The sequence below is a fragment of the Lepus europaeus genome, chromosome 7 (assembly GCF_033115175.1).
Source record: "Lepus europaeus isolate LE1 chromosome 7, mLepTim1.pri, whole genome shotgun sequence".
In the NCBI taxonomy this organism is placed as follows: domain Eukaryota; kingdom Metazoa; phylum Chordata; class Mammalia; order Lagomorpha; family Leporidae; genus Lepus; species Lepus europaeus.
The window spans coordinates 57,260,301-57,288,082 of record NC_084833.1 but is presented as its reverse complement, the minus strand read 5'-3'; the positions used below and the strand labels follow the sequence as shown (position 1 = coordinate 57,288,082).

Here is a 27,782-nt window from a genome sequence, read left to right as displayed (position 1 = left end):
ATGGCCAGTCCAATGCAGCATGGTGGGGCCAGGTCTCTGGACCTGCTCCCGTCTTTGCTGCCTCTGAACTTGACCAATTTAAATCCCAATCCCTGCTCCAGGATACCACTTCAGATACCAGTGTCAGCCTTTGAGATTCAATAGACTGCAGTCTCTTACTGATTTGAGAAGAGTTGACCCTACACAGCCTATTGACTTAACTCAGCTTATCAGTGGGAGAGGTGCGACCATCCAGCCACTAAAGGGGTTATGGTGTCCTACTGGTAGAGGGTGCTGACACCTTTAAGATGAAAGTTAATATTGAAGAACAGCTGGCTTCAGAACTAGCTTTGCTGCAACTGAGAAAAATGGTAATGTTGTCACTGTAGATTCTATGACCCAAGAAGTCTGGAGATTCTGTGAAAACCTGTTGCATTCTTTCTGTGTAGACAATCAGTGCCAAAGTGAATGCCTCCACCTGAAGCACTGGTGCCTTGTTACACCAATGCTAAGTATGTGGTCACCTGGGGGAAAACCTGCCAGATTTCCTAAAGCAAAACTTGAACTGTCCAGAAAGTGTGGTTAATTTTTACCCACTACCTATAAAAAGGAAGTCTTCAAAATGCCCAGTTCTCAAGAGGATACAGAGCAGACAAAGCAGAGTTTCTTTGGTCTTATTCCAGGATGGGTGGTGAAAATGGCAGGTGAGAAAATCTTAAAATGTACAGATGAGATCTCCTCAGGTATTGCAGCTTGTAGGGCCAGCATTATGGTGCAGCAGGTTGGGCTGCCACCTGCAATGCTGGCATCCCAGCTGACCATCGGTTTGAGTCCCAGCAGCTCAGCTTCTGATCTGGCTCCCTGCTAATGCACCTTGGAAAGCAGCAGAGGATGACCCAAGTGCTTGGGCCCCTGCCATCCACATGGAAGACCCAGGTGGAATTCCAGGATCCTGGCTTCAGCTTGGCCTAGCCCTAGCTGTTGTGGCCATCGAGGGAATGAACCAGGAGATGGAAGATCTCTCTGTGTCTCTATATGTAACTTGGCCTTTCAAGTAAATAAATCTTTACAATTAAACAAGTAAGCTAAACATCTTTTTTCTGAAAAAAATATTATATCTCATGAATTTCTTCTACAAAAAAGGAGTATTGAAAGAATACCAGAATATTGCTAATAGAGGCCACAGCATCACATGAGGAGTGCCTGCAGCCTCCCCCACAACACCTCCTTGCTTGCCTACCATGGCTGGAAAGGAAGCAGTCATTGATGATGCAGTGAAAGAAGGAGTGATCAGTGAGGATTACAAAATATGGAAAAAGAACACCTTTTTCTTTATGATTTGATGATGACTCATACACTGGAGTTTCCCAGCCTAACAGCATGTGGCTTTAAGATGTAACCAGACCAGAAGGTAGAGATTTCAGCATTCATCATCTTGTCCTGGGGACATATGCATCAGCTGAACAAAAGCCACCTATTGAAATAGCAGCTCCCTGATGATGATGCTCACTTTGATAATTCACACTACAACAGTAAGAAAAATTCTGGTTCTATTAGTGGAAAAATTTAAGTAGAAATCAAGATCAACCATGGAGGAGAAGTAAACAGGGGTCATTATATGCCCCAGCACCTTTGTGTCAATGCATCGTTCTTGTTTCTGACTATACGAAATATCCTTCTAAACCAGACCTTTCTGGAGAGTGCCACCCAGACTTACATCCCTGTGGACATCAGAAAGAGGTATGTGGGCTTTCTTGGACATCAGTGCTGTTCCATGGGAAGGATAAGTGGTGGATGTGAAGATTATCTTTACAGGGCATACAGCAGTAGTAGAAGATGTTTCTTGGCATCTGACCCATGAATCTTTGGATCAGTTGCTGAAGACCAAAATCTTAGATCCTTGTTACTAGTTCAAACAATGCCTCCAAACCAAGCCACTCATTTGATGCTCACACTGCTGATGTAAACTCTCTCTTTCAACCATATATTGACTTGTTTAGTCATGATGTTTACACTGCTAAGATACCTGGTTACTTTTGAAATCTCAATTAAATTTAGGTGATTTACTCTGTGTCAGAAGACAATATCTTACAAGTGTGGCAATGGCAAAGAACATTTGCAATGAGAGTTCCCTGACAGAAGCGTGGATCCAGAAGGACAAGGATCCTAGATATGTCTGCACTTCTTGTGATTTTATATCCGTTATTTCCCCTCTCAACCCTGAGATTGACTTAACACTAGTTTTGAGGCCCACAGACTTCCTTCTGCTATACTCTGCAATAGGTAATCACCAACAATGCTATTAGCACAAGCAGTAGATGTTTTCTAAGCATTAACTGGGGAGTTTGAGTCAGCAAAGCCACTGAATTTATATGTAACTTCAAGGACTTTTTCGTACCAAACCAGGTCTAATGTAGCCATATAAACGGGAATATTATGTATGTTTATTTTTCTCCTTGTATCCCAAGTTTTTCAGATGCATTTAAGGTTATAGTGAGGAAGGAATAGAGCAAGCTGAAGTAGGTTTCTGCACTATGAATTTTGAATATTATAAAATATCATTTTTATTCAGGAAATAGAAGAGATTTAAGTCATATATATTCCTACTCTAAAATCGTAATACCTGACTCTCCAGTATGTACATTTCCCTATATAGATCAATCTTATCTTCATTTTTCCAGTTAAGGCAAAATTACATGTCCTTCTTTCGAGAGATATTTTTGCTCATTAATGTATTTCTTGAGTTGTATTCCTTTCTGTGAATTTTTTTAACTTGGAACTACCAATATATAAAGATGTATATTTTTAAGTGGTAGTTATAATACAGGTAGCCTGTCAACATGGAAGAGCGAATCAGTAGCTTGTATTTGTTTTTAAAATTGAATTGTTGATTTTAAAAAAAGAAAGAGTACCAGAAAAGAGGTCAAAACATACAGATTTCTGATTGCATTTTTAATATATATTCTCCATATGCTGGGGCTGGCATTGTAGTGCAGCAGGTTAAGGCACATGCGACACCATAGTCCTGTGTAGAGTGATTGTCCAAGTCCCAGCTGCTCTGCTTCTGATCAGCTTCTTGCTAATGTGCCTGGGAAGCCAACAGAAGATGGTCTGCATACTTGGGACCCTACCGTGGAGACCCAAATGGAGTTCTCTGCTCCTAGATTCGGCCTGGCACAGCTCTGACTGTTGTGGTCATCTTGGAAGTAAACAAGCATATTGGAGATCTTTGTTTTTCACTCTCTCTTTTTTAGTAACTGTCTTTCAAATAAATATGTGTTTTTTAACTTTTATTTAATAAATATAACTTTCCAAAGTACAGCTTATGGATTACAATGGCTTTTTCCCCCACATAACTTCCCTCCTACCCACAACCCTCCCCTCTCCTGCTCCCTCACCCATTCCATTCACATCAAGATTCATTTTCAATTATCTTTATACACAGAAGATCAATTTAGCATATATTAAGTAAAGCTCTCAACAGTTTGCACCCACACAGAAACACAAAGTGTAAAATACTGTTTGAATACTAATTATAGCATTAATTCACAATGTACAAAACATTAAGGACAGAGATCCTACATGAGGAGTAAGTGCACAGTGACTCCTGTTGTTGATTTAACAAATTGACACTCTTGTTTATGGTGTCAGTAATCACCTTAGGCTCTTGTCATGAGTTGCCAAGGCTATGGAAGCCTTTTGAGTTCGTTGACTCTGATTATATTTTTTTTAACTTTTATTTAATGCATATAAATTTCCAAAGTATAGCTTATGGATTACAATGGCTTCCCCCCCCATAACTTCCCTCCCACCCACAACCCTCCCCTTTCCCGCTCCCTCTCCCCTTCCATTCACATCAAGATTCATTATGAAGTCAAAATTTATCATTATAGACAACAACCTAGACTGCTGCACTACATCTGTGTTGATATTCTGGTACCTACTGGAAGTATTCAAAATAAATGCTCCCACATTCCTTTATAATGACTGTACTGTCTGTCTTGCTTTCATATTTTAGGCAGGCAAGGGGCTGCTTCGGTGAGATTGCATTTGTACTGAACTTTCAAATATGGACAAAATTGTGCATGGATTAAGTCAATAAAAGACCTTTTTGATAGAAAAAGAATCATAATGTAGAATGTTGACTAGTTTGCCATAGAAATTAAGATTATGAGGGCAAATATTGGAGGTGAATTTGATAGTTCAGATGGTAAGGAATTTGGCAGGAAGATGAAAGGGCAGTTATCGCTTGTGTATATCAAGAATGTGAGTGAAGTAACAACATTTAGTCATAAATGTATATTTTTTAAGTAAGGACCTGTACAACAGAGTTTTCTCCCATAAGAAAGCAGTTATGGTGATCATACTGCATATTTATTTTCTTCCTACCAAACTTATTTTTCATCCCCAGGCAATTGCTTCTCAGATCACCACAATTCCTTGTCCTGTAAATAAGGTAGAAGGGACCTGGGAGACTTGGAAAACTTTCAAAATTATAAAATAAGTTGTATGATGAAATAAAGGATGCCCAGGGGAATAATCTACATTCCAACATAATACTTTAAAAAGTAGACTTTCAATCATTTCTACTGTTATGCAAAATAATATGGGCAAACATACCAGTAAGTCTCTGTCATGTGTCACGATTTTAAAAGCATTTTTGTGGATATCACCTTGAAGCAAGATCTGAATGCAGAAGATTTCTAGTATCTAAAGCAGAGGTTTCAAGACAATTATCTTCTTGGCCCCAGGACTCCAATTAAAATCTTCATGGGTTTGTACTCTACCTTTTAAGGTATGGAGAAGACAGGACCTGCCATGAGACTCTCATTTCAGAGGGAACTCATCAGACATTGAAAAGGAGAATACTGTCTTAAAACTTAACCCTGGATTATAAGGAGTGGAAAATCACAAGACGAACTGCAAAAAGCTACTCCTGAGTTATAGGATTGTAACTTCATCCTATAATTTAATTACCCCATAATTTTAAGAGACTGAAAGGTGGCTCTCCTTCTATTTATTTATGCATCTATCTATAATTTATTTATTTATTTTTATTTAGCAAAATTAGAGGCAGATAGACAGAAGGAGACAGTGCTCCCACCCACTAGCTCAGAGAGAAAAGGTAGTAATGGAGAGAGGCTTCACTCCCAAATGCCTGTAATGGCCAGAATTTGGCCAGAGGCAAAGCAGAATTTGGCAAGGTAATCAAGGTCCCCCACATGGGTGGCGGGAACCCAATACTTGACCCATCACAGCTGCCTGCCAGCATCTGCATTAGCAGAAATTTGAGTGAGGATCCAGAGTCAGGAAACACTAATGGGGAAAGCAAGTGTAAATGTCTGCCTTCCTTCTTGTTTTAAAGGTGGAAACATTCAATGTTTATTTCAACTTTAAAATGAACACTCTTTATCTTCTGATAATCAAGTACCTGTAAATTCTTATAGCTTGTTAGAAGTTCCTGAAGAAACTATGGACATAGGTAAGCTGGAAATTAAGAATGTTGTCAATGTCTTAAGTTGAGAGGGAGGGAAGCTCAAGAACTACGTGAGTAAGATCGGAGGGCAGAGATTAGGATGGCAAACTCAAGGCAGAAGCCAGGTTTTAAAAAAGGATAAGGCTTGAGCAAAACAAGCATCTGGGTTGGCACAATGTTATAGGCATCTTGTTGTCTGGTAGCTGCCAGATTTGTTGGATAGAATAGAAAAAAAAATGTTCTGATATTTTTTCTTTGATTACTGTACTTGAATGATATAAGAAAGCAGAGTTTACTATCAACATGTATGAAAACATTATAAAAATCAAGTTCTTAATCAAAATCACTAATGAAGATTATGTAAACTCTACATATGTAGTATCCTGCAGATTTCTCTCCTTGGAGAGACTTGCCAGAGTTTGAGGTTTTTGTGGATGTATATAAATTGTTTAGGTTAACACTCTCCTGACAATTCTGATGTGCCCCTTAAGAGAAGACCATTTATAGGGGAAGTATGATTTGATACTACAAAAAATATGGGTAGTGTCTAAATGCAAAAATGTTACTTTTTATTCTCCTAGAATCAAAGTAACCACTATTGGTGTTTTTTATAACTTCTACTACCTTTTATGTTTGCTTATTTCTTTATTATTTGTGTATTTGATAAGCACAAATGAGGAAAGCACCTATGCATTCGCTCACATCGCTAAGCAACATTATTCTTAAAATCTATTTAGAGAATAGTTAACTATCTTCGGTGCATATGGAAGTAAAATAAAAGCAAAATAGATTAAAGAATATTTTGGAGAGGACTTAGTAAATGAACTCAGATAATAATCATAGAAGGCTTTCTGGAAAGTGTAAGATTCTCTTTTTTCTTATAATCATTTCACTAATCTAGTAAAGATTTATTTTTATTAGGTTAGGCCATAAGATGTTGAGTCAGTAACTTAAAACATGTGTTTGGCCGGCGCTGCGGCTCAGTAGGCTAATCCTCCGTCTTGCGGCGCCGGCACACCGGGTTCTAGTCCCGGTCGGGGCACCGATCCTGTCCCGGTTGCCCCTCTTCCAGGCCAGCTCTCTGCTGTGGCCAGGGAGTGCAGTGGAGGATGGCCCAAGTGCTTGGGCCCTGCACCCCATGGGAGGCCAGGATAAGCACCTGGCTCCTGCCATCGGATCAGCGCAGTGCGCCGGCTGCAGCGCGCCTACCGTGGCAGCCATTGGAGGGTGAACCAACGGCAAAAGGAAGACCTTTCTCTCTGTCTCCCTCTACTGTCCACTCTGCCTGTCAAAAAAAAAAAACAAAACAAAACAAAAAACAAAAAAAAAAAACATGTGTTTGCCCTGTCTCTTATAGGAATCAAGCTTGTTTCAAACAGCAACAATAGACTACTTTAAAATTTATTGTACATGGATGTAATGGTCATTTTCCATTCAATTATTGTTATAGCCATTGTAGATATTCCCACTAAAATAGCGTCTCACAACATAGTCTTGGGTGTATTACAAAGTCATTGCTGTGGCATTGCAGTGTGTCATCCAGCACATTATCATTGTTGAGTAGCTGCTCCTTAGCTGGAGTAACTCCTCTTCTATTTTGTGCCAAAGACTACAATGCAAATAGAAAACAGTCACTCTTCAACTGACAACAGAGTTTTATTTTTTATTTTTTTCTTTAGTATTTGCAAATACTACAGAGTAATTGTCAGCCAGTGTTTCTGTTTCTTCCCTAGCACTTCATTATCCATCCCTGCTTTCTTTCTTTCTTTTCAGCAGTGACTGAAGTAAAAATCAAAATTCTGTGGTAAGTCTACATACAAATTTTCTGCCTTCATCTCCCACATGGGTTGAATGCTTGATGAATAATTGAAATAGAAATGTAATTTGCCAAATTGATATAAAGAACTTTAGTGGAAACGTTTCAATCCATAATGCAAAAAAAAAAAAATAAATAAAAAGTATCCTAGCTGGAAAATGTCCTAGAGTTTCTGCTAAAAACTCAAAATTGAAATGAATATGAATAGAAAAATGCTATTCTGAAATTAATATCTTCAAAATCATTTGATTTCAAACTATTTTTAGGCAAATTTTAAAAGAATTTCAATGAGTTGTTATAAACTAAAAATATTGACATATATTAACAACTTATTTAGTATTATATTATAAGCATCAATCATGAGCATTATTCAGAAAATATGTGGAAAATGGAATGTGAAGTAATGCTATAACTAGTACTGAAACAGTATTTTACACTTTGTGTTTCTGTGTGGGTGCAAACTGATGCAATCTTTACTTAATATATACTAAATCGATCTTCTGTATATAAAGATAATTGAAAATGAATCTTGATGTGAATGGAATGGGAGAGGGAGCAGGAGATGGGAGGGGCACAAGTGGGAGGGAAATTATGGGCGGGAAAAGCCATTGTAATCTGTAAACTGTACTTTGGAAATTAATATTTACTAAATAAAAAAAGATAAGTTATGTTGGCACAAAATATTTTGAAAATGCATAATTTTTCATATACATATTCCATTTTTTTTTAGTACTCTTTTATTGCTTCTCAGCGTTTTGGCTAAGATCAAGTGTAGCCCGGCACTGCAGCTCAATAGGCTAATCCTCCACCTGCAGCACCTACACACTGGGCTCTAGTCCCATCTGGGCCCTGGATTCTGTCCCGGTTGCTCCTCCTCCAGTCTAGCTCTCTGCTGTGGCCCAGGAGTGCAGTGGAGGATGGCCCAAGTGCTTGGGCCCTGCACCCGCATGGGAGACCAGGAGGAAGCACCTGGCTCCTGGCTTTGGATCGGCGCAGCGTGCCAGCCGTAGCGGCCATTTTGGGGGTGAACCAACAGAAAAAGGAGGACCTTTCTCTCTGTCTCTCTCTCTCACTGTCCACTCTGCCTGTCAAAAAAAAAAAAAAAAGGTCAAGTGTAATACTCTTTTATTTCTATACATCTTAACCCAGCAAAATCACATGTCAAATTCATTCATCTAGTCCAGTCCTTTTCACAGATATCACCCTTGGGACCACTACATGGTCAGGAGCTCTGACGTAAAGAGATCTACGAGAAAAATATCAGCTCTTTTGGAAATTTTCACTGATCTCTCCAAAATATTTAAATGTCAAAAAATAGTTAAACTCATTTTAAATTATTTAAATGATTCATAAACATTTTTATTCAGTTAGTTGATCAAAGAAATCATTTCAAACATGTGGCATTAGGGGCCAGTGCTGTGGCGCAGTGGGTTAACACCCTGACCTGAAGCACCGACATCTCATATGGGCACCGGCTCAAATCCTGGCTGCTCCACTTCCGATCATGCTCTCTGCTATAGCCTGGAAAAGTAGTAAAGGGTGACCCAATTCCTTGGGCCCCTGTACCCGCGTGGGAGACCCAGAAGCTGCTCCTGGCTCCTGGCTTGGGATCGGTGCAGCTCTGGACATTGCAGCCAATTGGGGAGTTAACCATCAAATGGAAGGTCTCTCTCTCTCTCTCTCTCTCTCTCTCTCTCTCTCTCTCTCTCTCCCCCCCCCCCCATCCTCTCTCTATAACTGTGACTTTCAAATAAATAAATAAATCTTTTTTAAAAAATGTGACAATAAAAAATCCAGGGAGGCCAGCGTTGTGGCACAACAGGTTAAGCTGCCGTCCAGGACATTAGTATCCTATGTGAGGGCCTTGTTCAAGTCCCAATTATTCTATTTCCAGTCCAGCTCACTACTAATGTTCTTGGGTAGGCAGCAGGCTACAGTCCAAGTATTTGCACCCCTACACACATGTGGCAGACACTGATGGAGTTTTCTGTTCCTTGCTTTGGTCTGGCCCCACCTTGGCCATTGTGGCCATTTGGGGACTGAGCCAGTGGGTGGAAAATCTCATATTCTTTTGTCTTGTCTTCTCTCTCTTTTTCTCTCTGATCCTGACTTTCAAATAAATATATCATCTTTTAGGAAAGAAAAACAATAGGCCGGCTCCGTGGCTCACTAGGCTACTCTTCCGCCTGCAGCACCGGCACTCCGGGTTCTAGTCCTGGTTGGGGCGCCGGTTCTGTTCCGGTTGCTCATCGTCAGTCCAGCTCTCTGCTGTGGCCCGGAAAGGCAGTGGAGGATGGCCCAAGTGCTTGGGCCCTATACCCGCATGGGAGACCAGGAGGAAGCACTTGGCTCCTGGCTTCAGATTGGCGCAGCACACCGGCGGTAGCAGCCATTTGAGGGGTGAACCAACGGAAGGAAGACTCTGTCTCTCTCACTGTGTAACTCTGCCTGTGAGAGAGAGGGAGGGAGGAAGGGAGGGAGGGAGGGAGGGAATAAATGAGGGGGCGAAGGGGAATTTTGTTAATATTTTCTCTCTTCCTTGAAGATACTGATAGGAGGAGAGATAAAGAACAATTTTTTGGTAGATTCCAAAATTCACCCTATTGCATTTATACAGACTCTCATAGAATCATTCTCATCATTCAACTCCTGACCTTGACTTCTGCCAGGTGCATTTTCTCCCTTTCCTGAGGCTCCTTCACTAAGAATTGCCCTACACTTGTCCTGGGACGCTGTCCAGGTGACATCAAAGCAGAGGCTTTTTACAGTTATTTCAGTCTTGCCCTTAAGCACCTGTGCACCTGTAGGAAAAGGCCCATGGGCACTGGGAGGATGCACAATCACAGCACAGTGAACACGTTCATTCTGTGGGGATTTTCCAGTTTCCCAGACCTTCAGAGGCTACTCTTTGTGGTGATTTTCTTCTCCCATGTGACCATCCTGGCTGCAAATGTGTCCATTATGTTGGCCATCAAGCTCAGTCACAGCCTTCATACCCCCATGTACTTTTTCCTTCTTGGCCTCTCTCTCTCAGAAACTTGCACCACTATGGTGATCATCCCCCGCGTGTTAGTAGATCTGCTGTCAGAGAGCAAGACCATATCTCTTCCTGAGTGTGCCACACAGATGTTTTTCTTCTTTGGCTTGGGGGGCAATAACTGCTTCATCTTGGCTGCTATGTCCTATGACCGTTACACAGCCATCCACAACCCACTGTATTATCCCATCCTGATGACTCATAAGGCATGTTTTCTACTCATGATGGCCTCTTGTATTGTTGGAATCCTAATTTCTTTGTGCATCATCACCATTGTATTCAACTTGTCCTACTGTGGTTCCAACATTATCCAGCATTTCTTCTGTGACATTGCACCTGTGGTTCACCTTGCTTGTGATTACACTTCCTATCATGAAATAGCTATATTTGTGCTCTCTGCCTTTGTATTGTTAGGCAGTGTTGTTTTAATTATGGTTTCCTATGTCTTCATAATTACCGTAATTATGAAGATGCCCTCTACAGAAGGAAGGTATAAGGCCTTCTCAACCTGCTCCTCCCACTTCACTGTGGTGTCCATACACTATGGATTTGCTTGCTTTGTCTATCTGAGGCCCAAAGAGAGTGACACATTCCATGAAGACATGCTGATGGCTGTGACATACACGATGCTAACACCACTGCTTAATCCCATCGTTTATAGCCTTAGAAACAAAGAAATGCGAACAGCTCTAAGGAAAATTCGAGACAATGGCAATCGATTTTTCCTCCAGCTGTCAAGTAAAAGAGGTCAGAACATTTAAAAAGTCTCTAGTTTGTTAAATAAAAGTAGTAAAGTAGAATACTTCTAATAAAAAATTATAACTCGGCTGGCGCCACGGCTCAATAGGTTAATCCTCCGCCTGTGGCGCCGGCACACCAAGATCTAGTCCCGGTCAGGGCGCTGGATTCTGTCCCGGTTGCCCCTCTTCCAGGCCAGCTCTCTGCTGTGGCCAGGGAGTGCAGTGGAGGATGGCCCAAGTGCTTGGGCCCTGCACCCCATGGAAGACCAGGATAAGCACCTGGCTCCTGCCATCGGATCAGCGCGGTGCGCAGGCCGCGGCGGCCATTGGAGGGTGAACCAACAGCAAAAGAAGACCTTTCTCTCTGTCTCTCTCTCACTGTCCAGTCTGCCTGTCAAAAATAAAAATTATAACTCACACAAAGAATTTAACGTATTATCTAAATTACCTGATATATACTTGTTTTGCTATTTTTCTATTGTATACAGTTTTAAAATATTTTTGAATATTAAAAATATGTATATACATTCAGAAATACATCAAACACATTTTGAAACAATAGTTTCATAAAAGTAGTGGCCTGTGGGGAAGGAAGAGAATTATGCTAACGAGATAAAGAGAGAGACAAGTGGGCTGGCATATGGGAAAAGGAAGGTAGGAAAAGAAAGAAAATTAGTTTACTTAATCAGAAACTAGGCAGAAACTTAAGAACGAGGAGGTGAACATCATACAAAGAAAATTGAAAGCAATTTAAGAAGATATTTTGTTCATCGCTTTATTGAAACAAATAAGGATATTAGGATAAAATGGATGGTTAGGGGAAAAAACAATTTACAGATTTGTTTACCCTGATTTGAACATTATACAACATATATGTAGCAAAACATCACATAATATACCACATGTATAATTTTTCAACATTAAATGATGATTTATTTTCCATGTTTAAAAGGTTTCAAAACATTTATAAACAAGTTTAAAAAACTACAGAGAATTAATGTAGAGCAAAATACATAAACATACAGTGCCTATTATAGGATACAAAACCTGTGTCACCAGGCATGGAAAGCCGTGACACAGTGGCAAAAAACCATCTAAATGAAAGATCCTGGTGAACAAGACCCCAGCAGAAGGAACAGGCCATCAAGGAGAGAGGCGCCTTTTTCTGAAGGGAGGAAGGAACCTCCACTGTGACACGGCCTTGACTAAACAAGTTCAGAGTCGGTGAACTCAAGGGGCTTCCATAGCCTAGACAGCTCGTAGCAAGAGTCTCTGGTGATTGCTAACAGGGCACAAACCGATGCCCATATGGGATGCTGGCACCACAGGTGGAGGCTCAACATACTTCACTACAGCACTGGCCCCAGATTTTTCCAATTTTGTGTGGGTGTTTTAGATTTCTTTTATTCAAGTTCTGTAATTTTCATGGTAGAGATTTCACATCCTTGGTTAAATTTTTTTGCAAGGTATTTTTTGTAGTTATTATTGAATGGGACTGATCTTAGAAGTTCTTTCCCAACCAGACCATTGTTGGAATGCTATTGATTTGTATGTATTGATTTTATATCCTGCAACTTTTTATCAGTTCTAATAGTCTCTTTAAAAACAAGATTTTATTTATTTATTTATTTGAGAGAGAGAAAGAAAGAAAGGTCTTCCATCTGCTTTGGTTCACTCCCCTAATGTACTCAACAATGGGAACTGGGCAGATCCAAAGCTAGGATCCAGGGGTTTCTTCTGGATCTCCCACATGAATGTCGGGGTCCAAACACTTGGATCATCTTCTACTGCTATCCCAGGCCATAACAGAGAGCTGGATTGGAAGAAGAACAGCCGGGAAACAAACCCGCACACATATAGGATCCTCTGCACACACGCAGAGACTTAGCTTACTGCACTACACCACTGTCCCCCTAATAGTCTCTTAATGGAGTCTTTTGAGTCCCCGAAATAACACATCATGTCAGGGCCAGCATTGTGCTATAGCAGGTAAAGTCATTAACAGCAATGCCACTATCCCATATGGGTGCTGGTTCACATTCTACTTCTCCAGTTCTGATCCAGTTCCCTGTTAATCACCTGGGAAAACCAGTGGAAGATTGTACTTGGACGCCTACCATCCATGTGGGAAAACTGGATGAAGGTCCTAGTTCCTGACTTAAGCCTGGTTCATTCCTCACGGTTTCAGCCATCCTGAGTAATCAACAGATGGAAGATTTCTCCCTCTTCTTTCTTGGTCCCTCAACTTTGATTTTGAAATAAATAACACTTTTTAAATTTTTCTAATGTTTAGTTAATTTTTAACAGATTCAATATGGTTTGAAGACATAATTCTAAGAACATAGCGATATTTCCTTCCTCCTTCCCTTCCTTCCTCCCTTTTCTCCCTTCCATAGCCCTTTTTTCTCTCCTTCAATCTTTTCTTAGTTTTTGAGATAACATATTGAAGGGAGGAGAGAACTTCCACTTTGACTATGACCCTATCAGAATAAGATCAATGTCGGCGAACCCTAAAGGCTTCCATAGCCTTGGCAACTCATGACTAGAGCCTAGGGAGATTACTGACGCCATAAACAAGAGTGTCAAATTGTTAAGTCAACAACAGGAGTAACTGTGTACTTTCGTCTCATGTGGGTTTTGTCCTTAATGTGTTGTCCAATGTGAAGTAATGCTGTAACTAGTAGTGAAACAGTATTTTTACACTTTGTGTTTCTGTGTGGGTGCAAACTGATGAAAGCCTTACTTAGTATATACTGAAGAAATCTTCTGTATATAAAGATAATTGAAAATGAAAAAAAAAACTTGGTTTTAAATTGGAAATGGCATAGAAAATTAATCAATTTTTAAAAATATCATGTAGGCACTCTGGCCTCAGAATCAGCCCTTAAGGCATTCGGATATGGCTCAAGAGCCCATGAGAGTATTGTAGGCATGGAAAGCCAAGACACCATGGAAAAGAAAAAAAAAGAAGACCTAAATGAAAGATCTCTGTGAGTGAGATCCCAGTGGAAAGAACAGGGCCATCAAAGATGGAAGTACCTTTCTCTGAAGGCAGGAGAGAACTTCCACTTTGACTATGACCCTATCGGAATAAGATCAAAGTCAGCGAACTCTAAAGGCTTCCATAGCCCTGGCAACTCATGACTAGAGCCTAGGGAGATTACTGATGCCATGAACAGGAGTGTCAAATTGTTAAGTCAGCAACAGGAGTCACTGTGTACTTATATCCCATGTGGGATCTGTCCTTAATGTGTTGTCTAATGTGCAGTGATGCTATAACTAGTACTGAAACAGTATTTTTACACTTTGTGTTTCTGTGTGGGTACAAACTGATGTGATCTTTACTAATTATATACTGAATCGATCTTCTGTATATAAAGATAATTGGAAATGAAAAAAAAAAAAACCCTGGTGTTAAATTGGAAATGGCATAGAAAATTAATTAATTTTAAAAAAAAATATTATGTAGGATCTCTGTCTTTAATGTGCTGTACACTCTTATTTAATGCTATAACTAGTACTCCAGCAGTATTTTTTTTTTCACTATGTGTTGCTATATGGGGCAAACTGTTGAAATCTTTACCTAATATATACTAAACTGATCTTCTGTATATAAAGAGAATTGAAAATGAATCATGATGTGATTGGAAGGGGAGAGGGAGTGGGAAAGGGGAGGGCTGTGGGTGGGAGGGAAGTTATGGGAGGGGGAAGCCATTGTAACCCATAAGCTGTACTTTGGAAATTTATATTCATTAAATAAAAGTTTAATTAAAAAAAGCTACTTTGTTCGTCACTTTATTTAAATAAATTAGAAATTAGGATAAAATGGATGGTTTGGGGAAAAAACAAACATAAATATGTTTACCCTGACTTGAACATTCCACCATGTATATATGTATCAAAATATCACATAGTATACCGTATGTATAAGTTTTTTCAACATTAAATGATCATTTATTTTTTATGTTTAAAAGGTTTCAAAATATGTATATACAAGATATACAAAATTCAGAGAATCATTGTAGAGCAGAATACATAAACATACAGGGTCTTTTATAGGATATAAAAACTATGTCACTAAATTAAAAATTTCAAGTGATGTAGGCAAACTAGAACTTCTCAACAAAGAATATATTAACTATAACTAAGATGGACTAGAACAAACCTGCTAAACCTCAAAGTGAAATGTCTTTTCTATGTTTCCTACCTGCATGGTTTCCCTTTTCTGTGTTGAATTGTGTACATCAGAATCATCAACCTCTGGTAGATGATCAAGCACCTCTTACTCTTCATTCTTCTGATTTTGTCCACACCCTGGATTTCTCAAGGAATATTGGCTTATTTAAATTTTGAGGAAATGTCAGCCTTTAGCAGGTCATCAGGGTTGGGTTCTGACATGAGCAGCTGAATAGATGACAACACGGTTGCAATGTTAAGGGATGGTTTCCAGACACATTTTGGTGGCAATTTGAAAACATCTAAACCAATTCTTGGAGCAGAATCAATGTTTGGATGATAGGTTGGAGTAAGAAATCAGATCTGAAGAGGATTAAATGGATACCTCTCAGCAATAATTCCTGCTTGAAAACACCTTTCCCCTAAGGTGTGTTAGATCCACTTAGTATTCCTAGAAGCAAACAGAGCTCGCACATCATCCTTTTCTTGCCAGCACATGATGTCTGGGGATGGTTCTGTGGCTAGCTTCATATGTATAATTTTTACATGAGGTAAAAATTTTTCATAAACATTTAAATAATTGACAAAAATGGTTTAGGTCTATAGATTATAGCATAATGTCTTATAATACATACAGATTGTAGAATGACTAGGTAGAATTATTTAACATGCTACATTACCTCCTGTACTTTTTTTGTGGTGAGAAATCGTAATATCTACTATCTTAACAGTTTTAAAGAATGCTACACATCTTTAGCTATCATCATCATGTTGTACAATAGACCACTTTAAGCATTTTTTCTATATATTGAATTTATTTAAGTTTTCTTTTGTTCTTTCTTACCTTTGAATTAAATATACCTTTTAAGTAACATTTTTTTGATTAACAGTAATTTATATGTGTGTGGAGTACAGTGTGACATTTCAATTTATGTTGGCAGTATACACTGATCAAATCATATTAATTAGTATTTTCTCCTTTTTGTTACTACTTTATGATTGGAGCTTTGGAGATCATCTCTGCCTTTGCTCGGAAAATATGTAATAGATTATTCTAAACTACAGACACTGCACTATGCTATGTAACACTAGGTTCTTACTTGTCTGATTTTGCAATATTACCTGTTAACCAACCTCCAAGTTGCCTTCTATGCCGCCTGGCCTCCAGAAATTACTATTCTATGTTAAGATTCATATTGTTTTTAGCTTCCACATGCAAGGGAGAGCATGTAGTGTTTGTCTTTCTGTATCTGGCTTATGTCACTTAATATAATGTCCCATCCATTTTGTCATGTGTCTGTTGCTCATTTATTTGTATGTATTTGTATTTCACCATTTTAAAACTGCTTATCCAGGCTGGCGCCGTGGCTTAACAGGCTAATCCTCTGCCTTGTGGTGCCGGCACACCAGGTTCTAGTCCCAGTTGGGGCGCCGGATTCTATCCCGGTTGCCCCTCTTCTAGGCCAGCTCTCTGCTATGGCCCAGGAGTGCAGTGGAGGATGGCCCAAGTGCTTGGGCCCTGCACCCGCATTGGAGACCAGGATAAGCACCTGGCTCCTGGCTTCGGATCAGCGAGATGCGCCGGCCGCAGCGGCCATTGGAGGGTGAACCAACGGCAAAAAGGAAGACCTTTCTCTCTGCCTCCCTCTACTGTCCACTCTGCCTGTCAAAAATTAAAAAAAAAAAAAAAAGGAAGACCTTTCTCTCTATCTCTCTCTCTCACTATCCACTCTGCCTGTCAAAAAAACTGCCTATTCATATAATTTTCCCATTTCTTTAATGGATTGTTTGTTGCTGATGAGTTTTGTGAACTTGTTACATATTCTGGATGTTAATTTTTTTATTGGAAATAAAATAAAAATAATAAATAAAAATAATAATAAATAATAAATAAATAAAAATGGAGTCTTTGATTCCCCTAAATAATGGATCATATCAGAGCTGGCATTGTGGCATAGCAGGTAAAGTTACTACCTGCAATGCCACCATCCCTTATGAGTGCTGGTTCATGTCCTGGCTTCTACACTTCTGATCCAGCTCCCTGTTAATTGCCTGGGAAAACCAGTGGAAGATTGTATTTGGACCCCTGCCTTCCACATGGGAGACCTGGATGAAGTTCCTGGCTCCTGATTTAGGCCTGGTTCAGTCCTTGCAGTTGTAGCCATTCTGAGTAAACCAGCAGATGCAAGATTTCTCCCTGTCTCTCTGTCCTTCAACTTTGACTTTCAAATAAATAAATAACACTTTTTAAATTTTTTAATGTTTAGTTTTTAACAAATTCAATATTCTTTGAAGATACAATTCTAAGAACATAGTGATATTTCCTTCCGCTTTCCCTTTCTCCCTCCCTCTTTTTCCTCCTACCCTCATGTTTTCTACCCTTCTGAATTTTCTTAGTTTTTGAGATAACATATTTTACATATATATTACAGTAAAAAGGTTTAAGGCTTCACCAAGTAAGAAGTTTAACAGATAGAAAGGAAAACCACCCTAGTTTCAAGGGAATATAGACAATGGCTATAAACAATAATTGAATGGAAAATGACAACTTCACCCATATACAGTAAATTTTAAAGTAATCACAGATCATTAAAACTATAGTAGTGTAACATTCCTAACTGTTGATTTAACAAAAGTATAAAACAGAGTTTCACAGAACTACACTCGCAGCAATAATGATATACACAGGCATTATTTTCCTTTTTCCTTTTTTTTTAACTTTTACTTAATAAATATAAATTTCCAAAGTACAGCTTTTGGATTACAGTGGCTTTCCTCCCCCCATAACTTCCCTCCCACTTTAACCCTCCTGTCTCCCACTCCCTCTCCCATTCCATTCACATCAAGATTCATTTTCAATTATCTTTGTATACAGACCAATTTAGTATATATTAAGTAAAGATTTCAACAGTTTACACCCACACAGAAACACAAAGTGTAAAAATACTGTTTCACTACTAGTTATAGCATTACTTCACATTGGACAACACATTAAGGATAGAGATCCTACATGGGTAATAAGTGCACAGTGACTACTGTTGTTGACTTAACAATTGACACTCTTGTTTATGGCATCAGTAATCACCCTAGGCTCTTGTCATGAGTTGCCAAGGTTATGGAAACCTTTAGGGTTTGCCAAGTCTGATCTTATTTAGACAAGGTCATAGTGAAAGAGGAAGTTCTCCTCCCTTCAGAGAAAGGTACCTCCTTCTTTGATGGCCCGTTCTTTCCACTGGGATCTCACTTGCAGAGATCTTTCATTTAGGGTTTTTTGTTTGTTTGTTTGTTTGTTTGTTTTGCCAGAGTGTCTTGGCTTTCCATGCCTAAAATACTCTCATGGGCTCTTCAGCCAGATCCAAATGACTTAAGGGCTGATTCTGAGGCCAGAGTGCTATTTAGGATATCTGCCATTCTATGAGTCTGCTGTGTATCCTGCTTCCCACGTTGGATCATTCTCTCCCTTTTTAATTCTGTCAGTTAGTATTAGCAGAAACTAGTCTTGTTTATGTGATCCCTTTGACTCTTAATCCTATCATTATGATCAGTTGTGCCTGAAACTGATCACTTGGACTAGTGAGCTGGCATTGGTACATGCCACCTTGAGGGCATTGAATTGGAATCCGCTGGCATGTTTCTAACTCTACTGTTTGGGGGAAGTTCGATTGAGCGTGTCCCAAACTGTACATCTCCTCCCTCTCTTATTCCCACTCTCATATTTAACAGGGATCACTTTCCAGTTAAATTTAAACACCTAAGAATAATTGTGTGTTAATTAAAGATTGCAACCAATACTGTTAAGTAGAACAAAAAATTTTCTGAAAGGGATAAAGAATTAAGTTGTGCATCGACAGGACAAGGGCTGATCAAGTTACTGTTTCTCATAGTATCCATTTCACTTCAACATGCAACAGATAAAGGATTTATAACCAGAATCTACAAAGAGATCAAGAAATTAACTCTACAACAACAAAACAAGCAACCCACTTAAGAGATGGGCCAAGGACCTCAATAGACATTTTTCAAAAGAGGAAATCCAAATGGCCAACAGACAAATGAAAAAAAATGTTCAAGATCACTAGCAATCAGGGAAATGCAAATCAAAACCACAATGAGGTTTCACCTCACCCCAGTTAGAATGGCTCACATTCAGAAATCTACCAACAATAGATGCTGGAGAGGATGTGGGGAGAAAGAGACACTTACCCACTGTTGGGGGGAATGCAAACTGGTTAAGCCACTATGGAAGTCAGTCTGTAGATTCGCAGAAACCTGAAAATAACCCTACCAGACACCCAGCCATCCCACTCCTTGGAATTTACCCAAAGGAAATTAATTTGGCTAATAAAAAAGCCATCTGCACATTAATGTTTATTGCAGCTCAATTCACAATAGCTAAGACCTGGAACCAACCCAAATGCCCATCAACAGTAGACTGGATAAAGAAATTATGGGACCTGTACTCTATAGAATACTATACAGCAGTAAAACCAATGAGATCTGGTCATTTGCAACAAAATGGAGGAATCTGGAAAACATGCTGAGTGAAATAAGCCAGTCCCAAGGGACAAATATCATATGTTCTTCCTGATTGGTGATAACTAACCGAGTACCAAAAAGGAAACCTGTAGAAGTGAAATGGACACTATGAGAAACAGTGACTTTTTGAATTTTTTAATATTTAGCTTCCACATATAAGGGATAATATGAGGTATTTTTTTCTATGTCTAGCTTATGTCATTCAACATGATGTTCTCCAGTTTCATCCATTTTACTGCAAGTGTTAGAAATTCATTGTTTTTATAGCTAAATAATATTACTGTTGTGTATATATATATATATATACCACATTTTCTTTAGCCATTCGTCTGGTTTTTTTAGAAAACTTTTATTTAATAAATATAAATTTCAAAAGTACAACTTTTGGATTATAGCAGTTTTCCCCCCATACCCACCCTCCCACCCGCAAACCATCCCATCTCATAGTCCCTCTCCCTTGCCATTTTTCATTAAGTTTCATTTTTAATTATTTTTATATACAGAAGATCAACTTAGTATATACTAAAGATAGATTTCAACATATTGCACCCACACAGACACACAAAGTATAAAGTACTGTTTGAATACTAGTTTTACCGTTAATTCACGTAGTGCAACATATTAAGGACAGAGATCCTACTTGGGGAGTACATGCACAGTGACCTCTGTTGTTAAGAATTGACACTCTTATTTATGATTTAAGTAATCACCTGAGGCTCTTGTCATGAGCTACCAAGGCTATGGAAGCCTCTTGAGTTCACCAACTCCAATCTTATTTATTTATTATTTTTTAATATTATTTATTTATTATTATTTATGTATTATTACAATCCATGAGCCAGGAATAGTTCCATTTTTATATATATGTGTCTTTGATGATTTCATTCATCTTGAATTCATTGCATCTTGAAGTTATTTTTTTCATTCCTTTTTTTAGAAACTTAATATACTTTAAATAAGCACCCAATATTGATAGACCTTTTATGAGCACTTAGACATAATTATAATACAACTTTTTGAGGACAGAGGTCCTTCATGGGAAGTCAGTGCACACTGACTCCTGTTGTTAATTTAATAATTAACACTCTTATATATAATGTCAGTGATCACTCAAGGCACTTGATATGAGCTGCTTAGGCTATGCAAGTCTTTTCAATCCACAGACTTCATCAGTATTTATTTTTTTTAACTTTTATTTAATGAATATAAATTTCCAGTGTACAGCTTATGGATTACAATGGCTTCCCCCTCCCATAACTTCCCTCCCACCCACAACCCTCCCCTCTCCCACTCCCTCTCCCCTTCCGTTCACATCAAGATTCATTTTCAATTCTCTTTATATACAGAAGATCAATTTAGTATAAAGATTTCAACAGTTTGCACCCACATAGAAACACAAAGTGAAACATACTGTTTGAGTACTAGTTATAGCATTAAATCAAAATATACAGTACATTAAGGACAGAGATCCCACATGAGGAGCAAGTGCACTGTGGCTCTTGTTGTTGACCCAACAAATTGACATTCTAGTTTATGGAGCCAGTAACCACCCTAGGCTGTCGTCATGAGTTGCCAAGGCTATGGAAGCCTTCCAAGTTTGCCGACTCTGATCATATTTAGACAAGGTCATAAAAGACAGAGTGAGGATAGCAACCAATGATCCTAAGAGTGGCATTTACCAGGTTTGAACAATTATACAGCATTAAGTGGGGAAGAGGACCATCAGTACACACAGGTTGGGAGTAGAGCCATTGGTGGTAGAGCAGAGGTTATGATTACAAAGGAATGAGGCCCAAGTACGTTAGACAGGGTCTAGAACAAAGGACAGAGTCATTATTAGAGGAGCTAAGAAAGGTGCTGTCTAAGCTACAATTAAGTTTTCTGATTGAGAGGCAAATAGAACCTGATAGAAGGGGCTTGATAATAATCTGGTGGGCTTTAGGCCTTGTAAGTTAAGAGGCCCAGACCTATCTATCTCTTCACATGGGGTATATCCTAAGGGAGGTGTGAACCTCCTAGGGGAAGGCACTCTGTTGACTTTCATTACTTGGCTGGCCTGGGAGGAGAGCTGGCCAGGTAAAGGCAGGGGGCATCTCTAACAAGAAATTTACAGTTCTGCCTGCAATGTTGCTGACCCTACTTGACCATCCCCTCAGCTGCAGTGGTCACTTTGGAAGTTGGGCTGAGTGAAGGGCTTTTCAGCTTAGAGCCAATAAGATCTGTGGCTCTGACCTGGGCATCCTTCGACTCCAGGGCAGGTCCATTTCCAGTGATCCAGCTCTTGGCAGAGCTGCCAGGGCACTTCACAAGCTGACTTCTGCTGAAGCCCAGGCTTACCACATTGCAAGCCACTGCAGTGGACTGGCCTGTTGGGTCTCCTTGAGGGCAGATCACTGTACAGATCAGCCATTAATAGGCCTGCCACCCATTGCTTCTGATGCCTAGCTTTCTTTTCCTCCTGGTTTGTGTTAAAGCAGACCAGAGGATGCAAGTCAAGGGAGTGCCCGTATCCCATCTCTAATCTTCGGTGGCCTGAACTACAAGTCTATAGTCACAGGCATGTTCTGTAGTAGTTTTTCTAAGGTAGACAATGCCCGTGAGGAAAATTATATTCTCACTTTAAAACTTTCTTTCCCTTTGGTCTGAAAGGGAGGTTTTTTCTACTTACTGTATACTTCGCTGATGGCGAAGTGCATCTAGCTATGAGATTATTATTTAAGTTCTTATTTTGGCTATGCTATTACAGAAAAATGTTAGCCATCTCTTTTATAAGGTCTAAAGATTAAATTGTGCATCCTACAGATTCCTTCATAATAGAATTAGTTTCCTACCTTGAAGAGAATAGAGAAATGAAAGAATAAGTTGGGCTTAGAATAGAGAAATGAGGGAGCAAGTCCTAGATCGCTTGCTGACAATAGCAATATTACATGAATACTTAGCAAACCGTTTCAACCATTAGATAACAACTTAAGAAAACATTTACCATAAGGTCCAATGCCTTCTATAAATTTTAAGAATCATGTATTTGAAAACATCTCTTAAATATCTAACATGGTGTAGTTTGTTTAACCAGTAAACTTAAGCACAACCATCTAAAATGTTTTTAGTTTCTTTCTACCAACAAGTTTAAAACATATGATACACAGATTCAGGTCACACAAATTAAAATGTATCTTTGATTGATTTTAGCAGCTTAAATTTATGGACAATCTTATCTATAAGCCATTTAAAATAAAACTCTTAATAAAATTTCCTATGTGGACATACAATATGTACACACATATAACATAGCATAATAGACCAATATAGCAATTTTAATAATAGCTTTTAAAATCTTTAACTCTTTTTGTAGATTGCCAATTGATTTAAATTGCTTTTTGTTTTTAGATTACTTTAACACATTGCTTTAACAGAGCATCAGAGTTTCATTCTATGTCAAAGAGAAATTGAGCTTCCTGTGATCTTTTGCTGTGAGGTTTCCTTCCTTTACCTTCTTTCATATTGGTGACCATGTTTCTGTGTTTCTGTGTGTAACACATCTTTAAGCATCTTTTGCAGGGCAGGATGAGTGGCAACAAATGCTTTCAGTTTCTGTTTGCTATGAAAAGTCTTAATTTCACCTTCATTCACAAATGAGAGCTTTGCAGGATATAATATCCTGGGCTGGCAGTTTTTCTCTCTTAGTACCTGGGCTATATCTCGCCATTCCCTTCTAGCTTGTAGGGTTTCTGATGAGAATCTGCTGTGAGTCTAATTGGAGATCCTCTGAGAGTAATCTGGCGTTTCTCTCTTGCACCTTTTAGAATCTTTTCTTTATGTTTCACTGTGGTGAGTTTGATTACAATGTGTCGTGGCGAGGATCTCTTTTGGTCATGTTTATTAGGGGTTCTATAAGCTTCCTGTACTAAGATGCCTCTGTCCTTCTCCAAACCTGGGAAATTTTCTGCTAGTGTCTCACTGAAAATGCCTTCTAATCCTTTCTTCCTATCCATGCCTTCAGGAACTCCCAGAACCCGAATGTTAGGTTTTTTAATAGTATCCTGTAGATTCCCGACAATATTTTTTAGATTTCTAATTTCTTCTTCTTTTCTTTGGTTTGCCTGTTTCCTTTCCTGTTCTCTGTCTTCTAAGTCTGATATTCTCTCTTCTGCTTTGCCCATTCTGTTTTTAAGGCTCTCTAATGTGTTTGTCATTTGATCTATTGAGTTCTTCATTTCATTGTGGTTTTTTGTCACTATCACAGTTTCATGTTCTACTAGTTGTTTCATTTCATTTTGATTCTTCCTTAATATTTCATTTTCACGAGAGAGATTTTCTATCTTGTCCATGAAGGATTTCTGTAGTTCAAGAATTTGTTTTTGAGAACTTCTTAATGTTCTTATCAATTTTTTGAGTTCTGCTTCTTGCATTTCTTCTATCTCATCATCTTCATAATCTTGAATTGGGGTGTCTTTTTCATTTGGGGGCGTCATAGTGTCTTCCTTGTTCTTGTTACCTCGGTTTTTGCATTTGTTGTTTGGCATGTTGGAGATATTTGGTTTCTTCACTGTGGTGTTTTTTCTTGTTACGCTATGGCTCTATATTAAGTGGACTGTCTGCTTTCGGTGGAGCCTTAGAGGCTTGAGATAAGTGTGGACTGAGAGCTGGGTTTGGTTCCTCAGGGTTGAGGGTGTGTCAAAGATGACACTCCCAGGTTAGGTGTGGTAAATCTCTCTCTCTTTTTCTGATTCAAAAGGGAAGTAATTCCGCACAGCTGAACGTAATTGGAGGTAGTTAGCAGGCAAATAATATACCCACAGGAGCCAGAGATCGGAAGCTCTTTCCCAAGGACCACACAGGGAATCTCTGCTGCCCTGGGTGTGGGCTCCAATTCTCCTGCAGTCTCCCATTGGGTTGCCAAGTTAGATGCTAATCTCCTGTTATTTCACCCCTCCCCCCCGAGTCAGGTGTTTCTGCTAGGCTCAGGGCCGGTGCAGACCTGAGGTTGCCCTGCTTATGACGTATGTCCAAAATGGCGCCTGCTCTTTGTCTTGCTCGCCTTTGAGGGGTGAGTGGAGGGAGAGAAACTCGTGTCTGTATCGGTCACTTTTTTTCTTTTTTTTTTTCCTCTCTCTCTTCTAGTTAGCCTGGTGAACTTTTCCCCACGGAGTTTCAAGCCTCGTTCCCTCTAGTCTCCTCTTTCTGCTTGCCTGCTGGTGTCTCGGGCTATTGAGGTTCGGCTCACCTCACGTTCCAGCGCTGGTGCGTTGAGTCTGCCGCTGGTGTCCCGAACTTGGGCTCCCACGCTCTCCACGCAGGTCCACTGTGAATCACTAGTTCCGGAAGAGTTTCTGCTGCTGTTTCTTCCCCTACTCTTCCTTGACCCTGCAGTATCTCCACTTTTATTAACCTGTGTGTCTTGCTGAACTATCAATGTGCTCCCTTCCTATTCCGCCATCTTGCCGCTCCTATGTTGAACATGCCAGACTTCATCAGTATTTAGACAAGGCCATAAGCCAAGTGGAAGTTCTCTCCTCCCTTCAGAGAAAAGAACATCCTTCTGTGATGACAACTTCTTTCCACTGAGGTTTCACCCACAGAGGTCCATTGTGTAGGACATTTTTTTTTTTTTTTGCCACAGTGTCTTGGATTTTCATGCCTGAAATGCTCTCGTGGGCTTTTCAGCGAGACCAGAATGCCTTAAGGGCTGATTCTGATTACAACTTTAGGAACATGGTGATTCTTCTCACCATGACTGTCCTCCCACACATGCTTCAAACCCTATTCCTCCTCCTTCTCTTATACTCACTATTATTATTTACTGAGATCCATCTTCAATTGACTTTGTACACATATGTTTATGCTAAATAAAGAGTTCAACGTGAAAAAAAACTGTTTAAGTCAAGACAAGGGCTGTTCAAATTATTGCTTCTCAAAGTGTCAATTTCACTTTTAGAGACTGCTTTTTAGGTGCTCTATTACTTATCACAGGTCAGGGAGAATATATGTTATTTGTCCCTTTGGAACTGGCTTATTTTGTTGTAAATGACCAGACTTCATTTTATCACTGTGTAGCATTCCTTGGTGTACCTATCCCATAATTTCTTTATCTGTTCTTCAGTTGATGAGCATTTGGGAGGATTCCATATCTTAGCTATTGTGAATTGAGCAGCAGTAGACATGAAGGTGCAGATAACTTTCATATGCTGATTTTGTTTCCTCTGGGTAAATTCTCAGTAGAGGTATTGCTGGGTCTTATGGCAGGTCTATATTCAGATTTCTGAGGTTTTTTCAAATTGTCTTCCATAGTGGCTTTACAGGTTTACATTCCCACCAACAGTGGATTAGGGTACCTTTTTCCAACATCCTCTACAGCATTTGTTGTTTGTTGAAATGTAGGAAAGATATTCTAACAGGGGTGATGTGAAACCTCATTATTGTTTTTGATTTTCATTTCCCTGAAGGCTAGTGATCCTGAGCATATTTTTATGTCTGTGGGCCATTTAATTTCCTCTTTGGAATAATGTTAACATCTTCTGACCATTTCATAACTGGGTTGCTTTGCTGTTGTTGGGTTTCAGGAACTCTTTATATATTCCGGTTATTAATACATTATCAGTTGCATAGCTTGCAAATAATGTCTCTCATTCTGTCCGTTGCCTCTTCACCCTCCTGACTGTTTCTTTTGCACTGCAAAAGCTTCTCAATTTGATGTAATCCCATATGTTAATTTTGGATTTTATTGCTTGTACCTCTGGGGCATTTTCCAAGAACTCTGCCTAAGGCAATGTCTTGCAGGGTTTTCCAATGTGCTCTTCTAATTTGATGGTATCAGGTCATAGATTTAGATCTTTAATCCCTTTTGAGTAGATTTTTGAGTTAAGTGTATGGTGGGGAGTGGCCCTGATTTATACTTCTGCATGTGGAAATCCAGTTTTCCCAGCACCATTTGCCCTTGCTCCAGGGATTCGTTTTAGCTACTTTGTCAAATATAAGTTGGTTATAGACGCTTGGATTGAAGTCCAGCATTTCTATTCTGTTCCTCTGGTCTATTCATCTTTTTTTTCTTTATCAGCATCAGGCTGTTTTGATTATAATTGCCCTGTGGTATGTCTTGTAATCTGGTATTGTGATGTTTCTGCCTTTCTTTTTGTTTTATAAGATTGCTTTAGCTATTTGGGGTATCCTGTGTTTCCATAAAATTTCAGCACCATTTTTTCTCTGAGAAGAATGTCCTTCATATTTTGATTGGTATTGCACTGAATATGTAAATCGCTTTTGGAAGAATGCACATTTTGATGATACTGATGCTTCCAAATCATGAACATGGAAAATTTTCCATTTTTGATATCTTCTTCTATTACTTTCTTTAATATTTTGTAATTCTTATCATAAAGATCTTTGACATCCTTGGTTAAATTTATTCCCAGTGATTTGATTTTGTTTGTAGCTATTATGAATGGAATTGATCTCTGAAGTTTTTTCTCAGCTATGGCATTGTCTGGGTGTGCAAAGGCTGTTGATTTTTGTGTGCTGATTTTATATCCTGCTACATTACTAAACTCTTCTATGAGTTCCAATAGTCTCTTAGTGGAGTTTTTTGGATCCCCTATATATAGAATCATGTCATCTGCATATAGGAATAGTTTGACTTCCTCCTTCCCAATTTGTAGCCCTTTAATTTCTTTTCCTTGCCTAATGGCTCTGGCTAAAACAATGGTGAGAGTGGGCATCCTTCTCTAAATAGGAAAACCTCCAACTTTTCCCTATTCAATAGGATTCTGGCCATGGATTTGTCATAGATGGCCTTGATTCTGTTGAGGAATATTCATTCTCTACTCAATTTGCTTATCGTTTTCATCATAAAAGGGTGCTGTATTTTATCAAATGCTCCCTCTGCATCTATTCAGATAATCATATGGTTTTTGTTAATCATTTGGTTAATGTGATCTGTCACATTGATTGCCCAGGATGTTGAAGTCACACACTGTCATTGTATTGGAGTCCCTCTATCCCTTTTGATCTAATAGTATTTGCTGTGTA

The 27,782-nt window shown here is 39.1% G+C and overlaps 1 protein-coding gene and 3 pseudogenes across 1 annotated transcript; 3 read left to right on the top strand and 1 right to left on the bottom strand.

Annotated features, from left to right (window-relative positions):
* LOC133763754 (large ribosomal subunit protein uL15m-like) lies at positions 1-1,175 on the top strand (annotated as a pseudogene).
* A 45-nt stretch (positions 1,176-1,220) lies between these two features.
* LOC133763752 (histone-binding protein RBBP4-like) lies at positions 1,221-2,019 on the top strand (annotated as a pseudogene).
* Positions 2,020-10,103: 8,084 nt separating this feature from the next.
* Positions 10,104-11,069, top strand: LOC133764450 (olfactory receptor 10K1-like). Its single transcript, XM_062198127.1, has one exon. It carries the CDS (start codon positions 10,104-10,106, stop codon positions 11,067-11,069), a length of 966 nt encoding a protein of 321 aa, XP_062054111.1.
* Positions 11,070-15,216: 4,147 nt separating this feature from the next.
* On the bottom strand, positions 15,217-15,703 carry LOC133764451 (ubiquitin-conjugating enzyme E2 T-like; annotated as a pseudogene).
* Between the last annotated feature and the right edge of the window lie 12,079 nt (positions 15,704-27,782).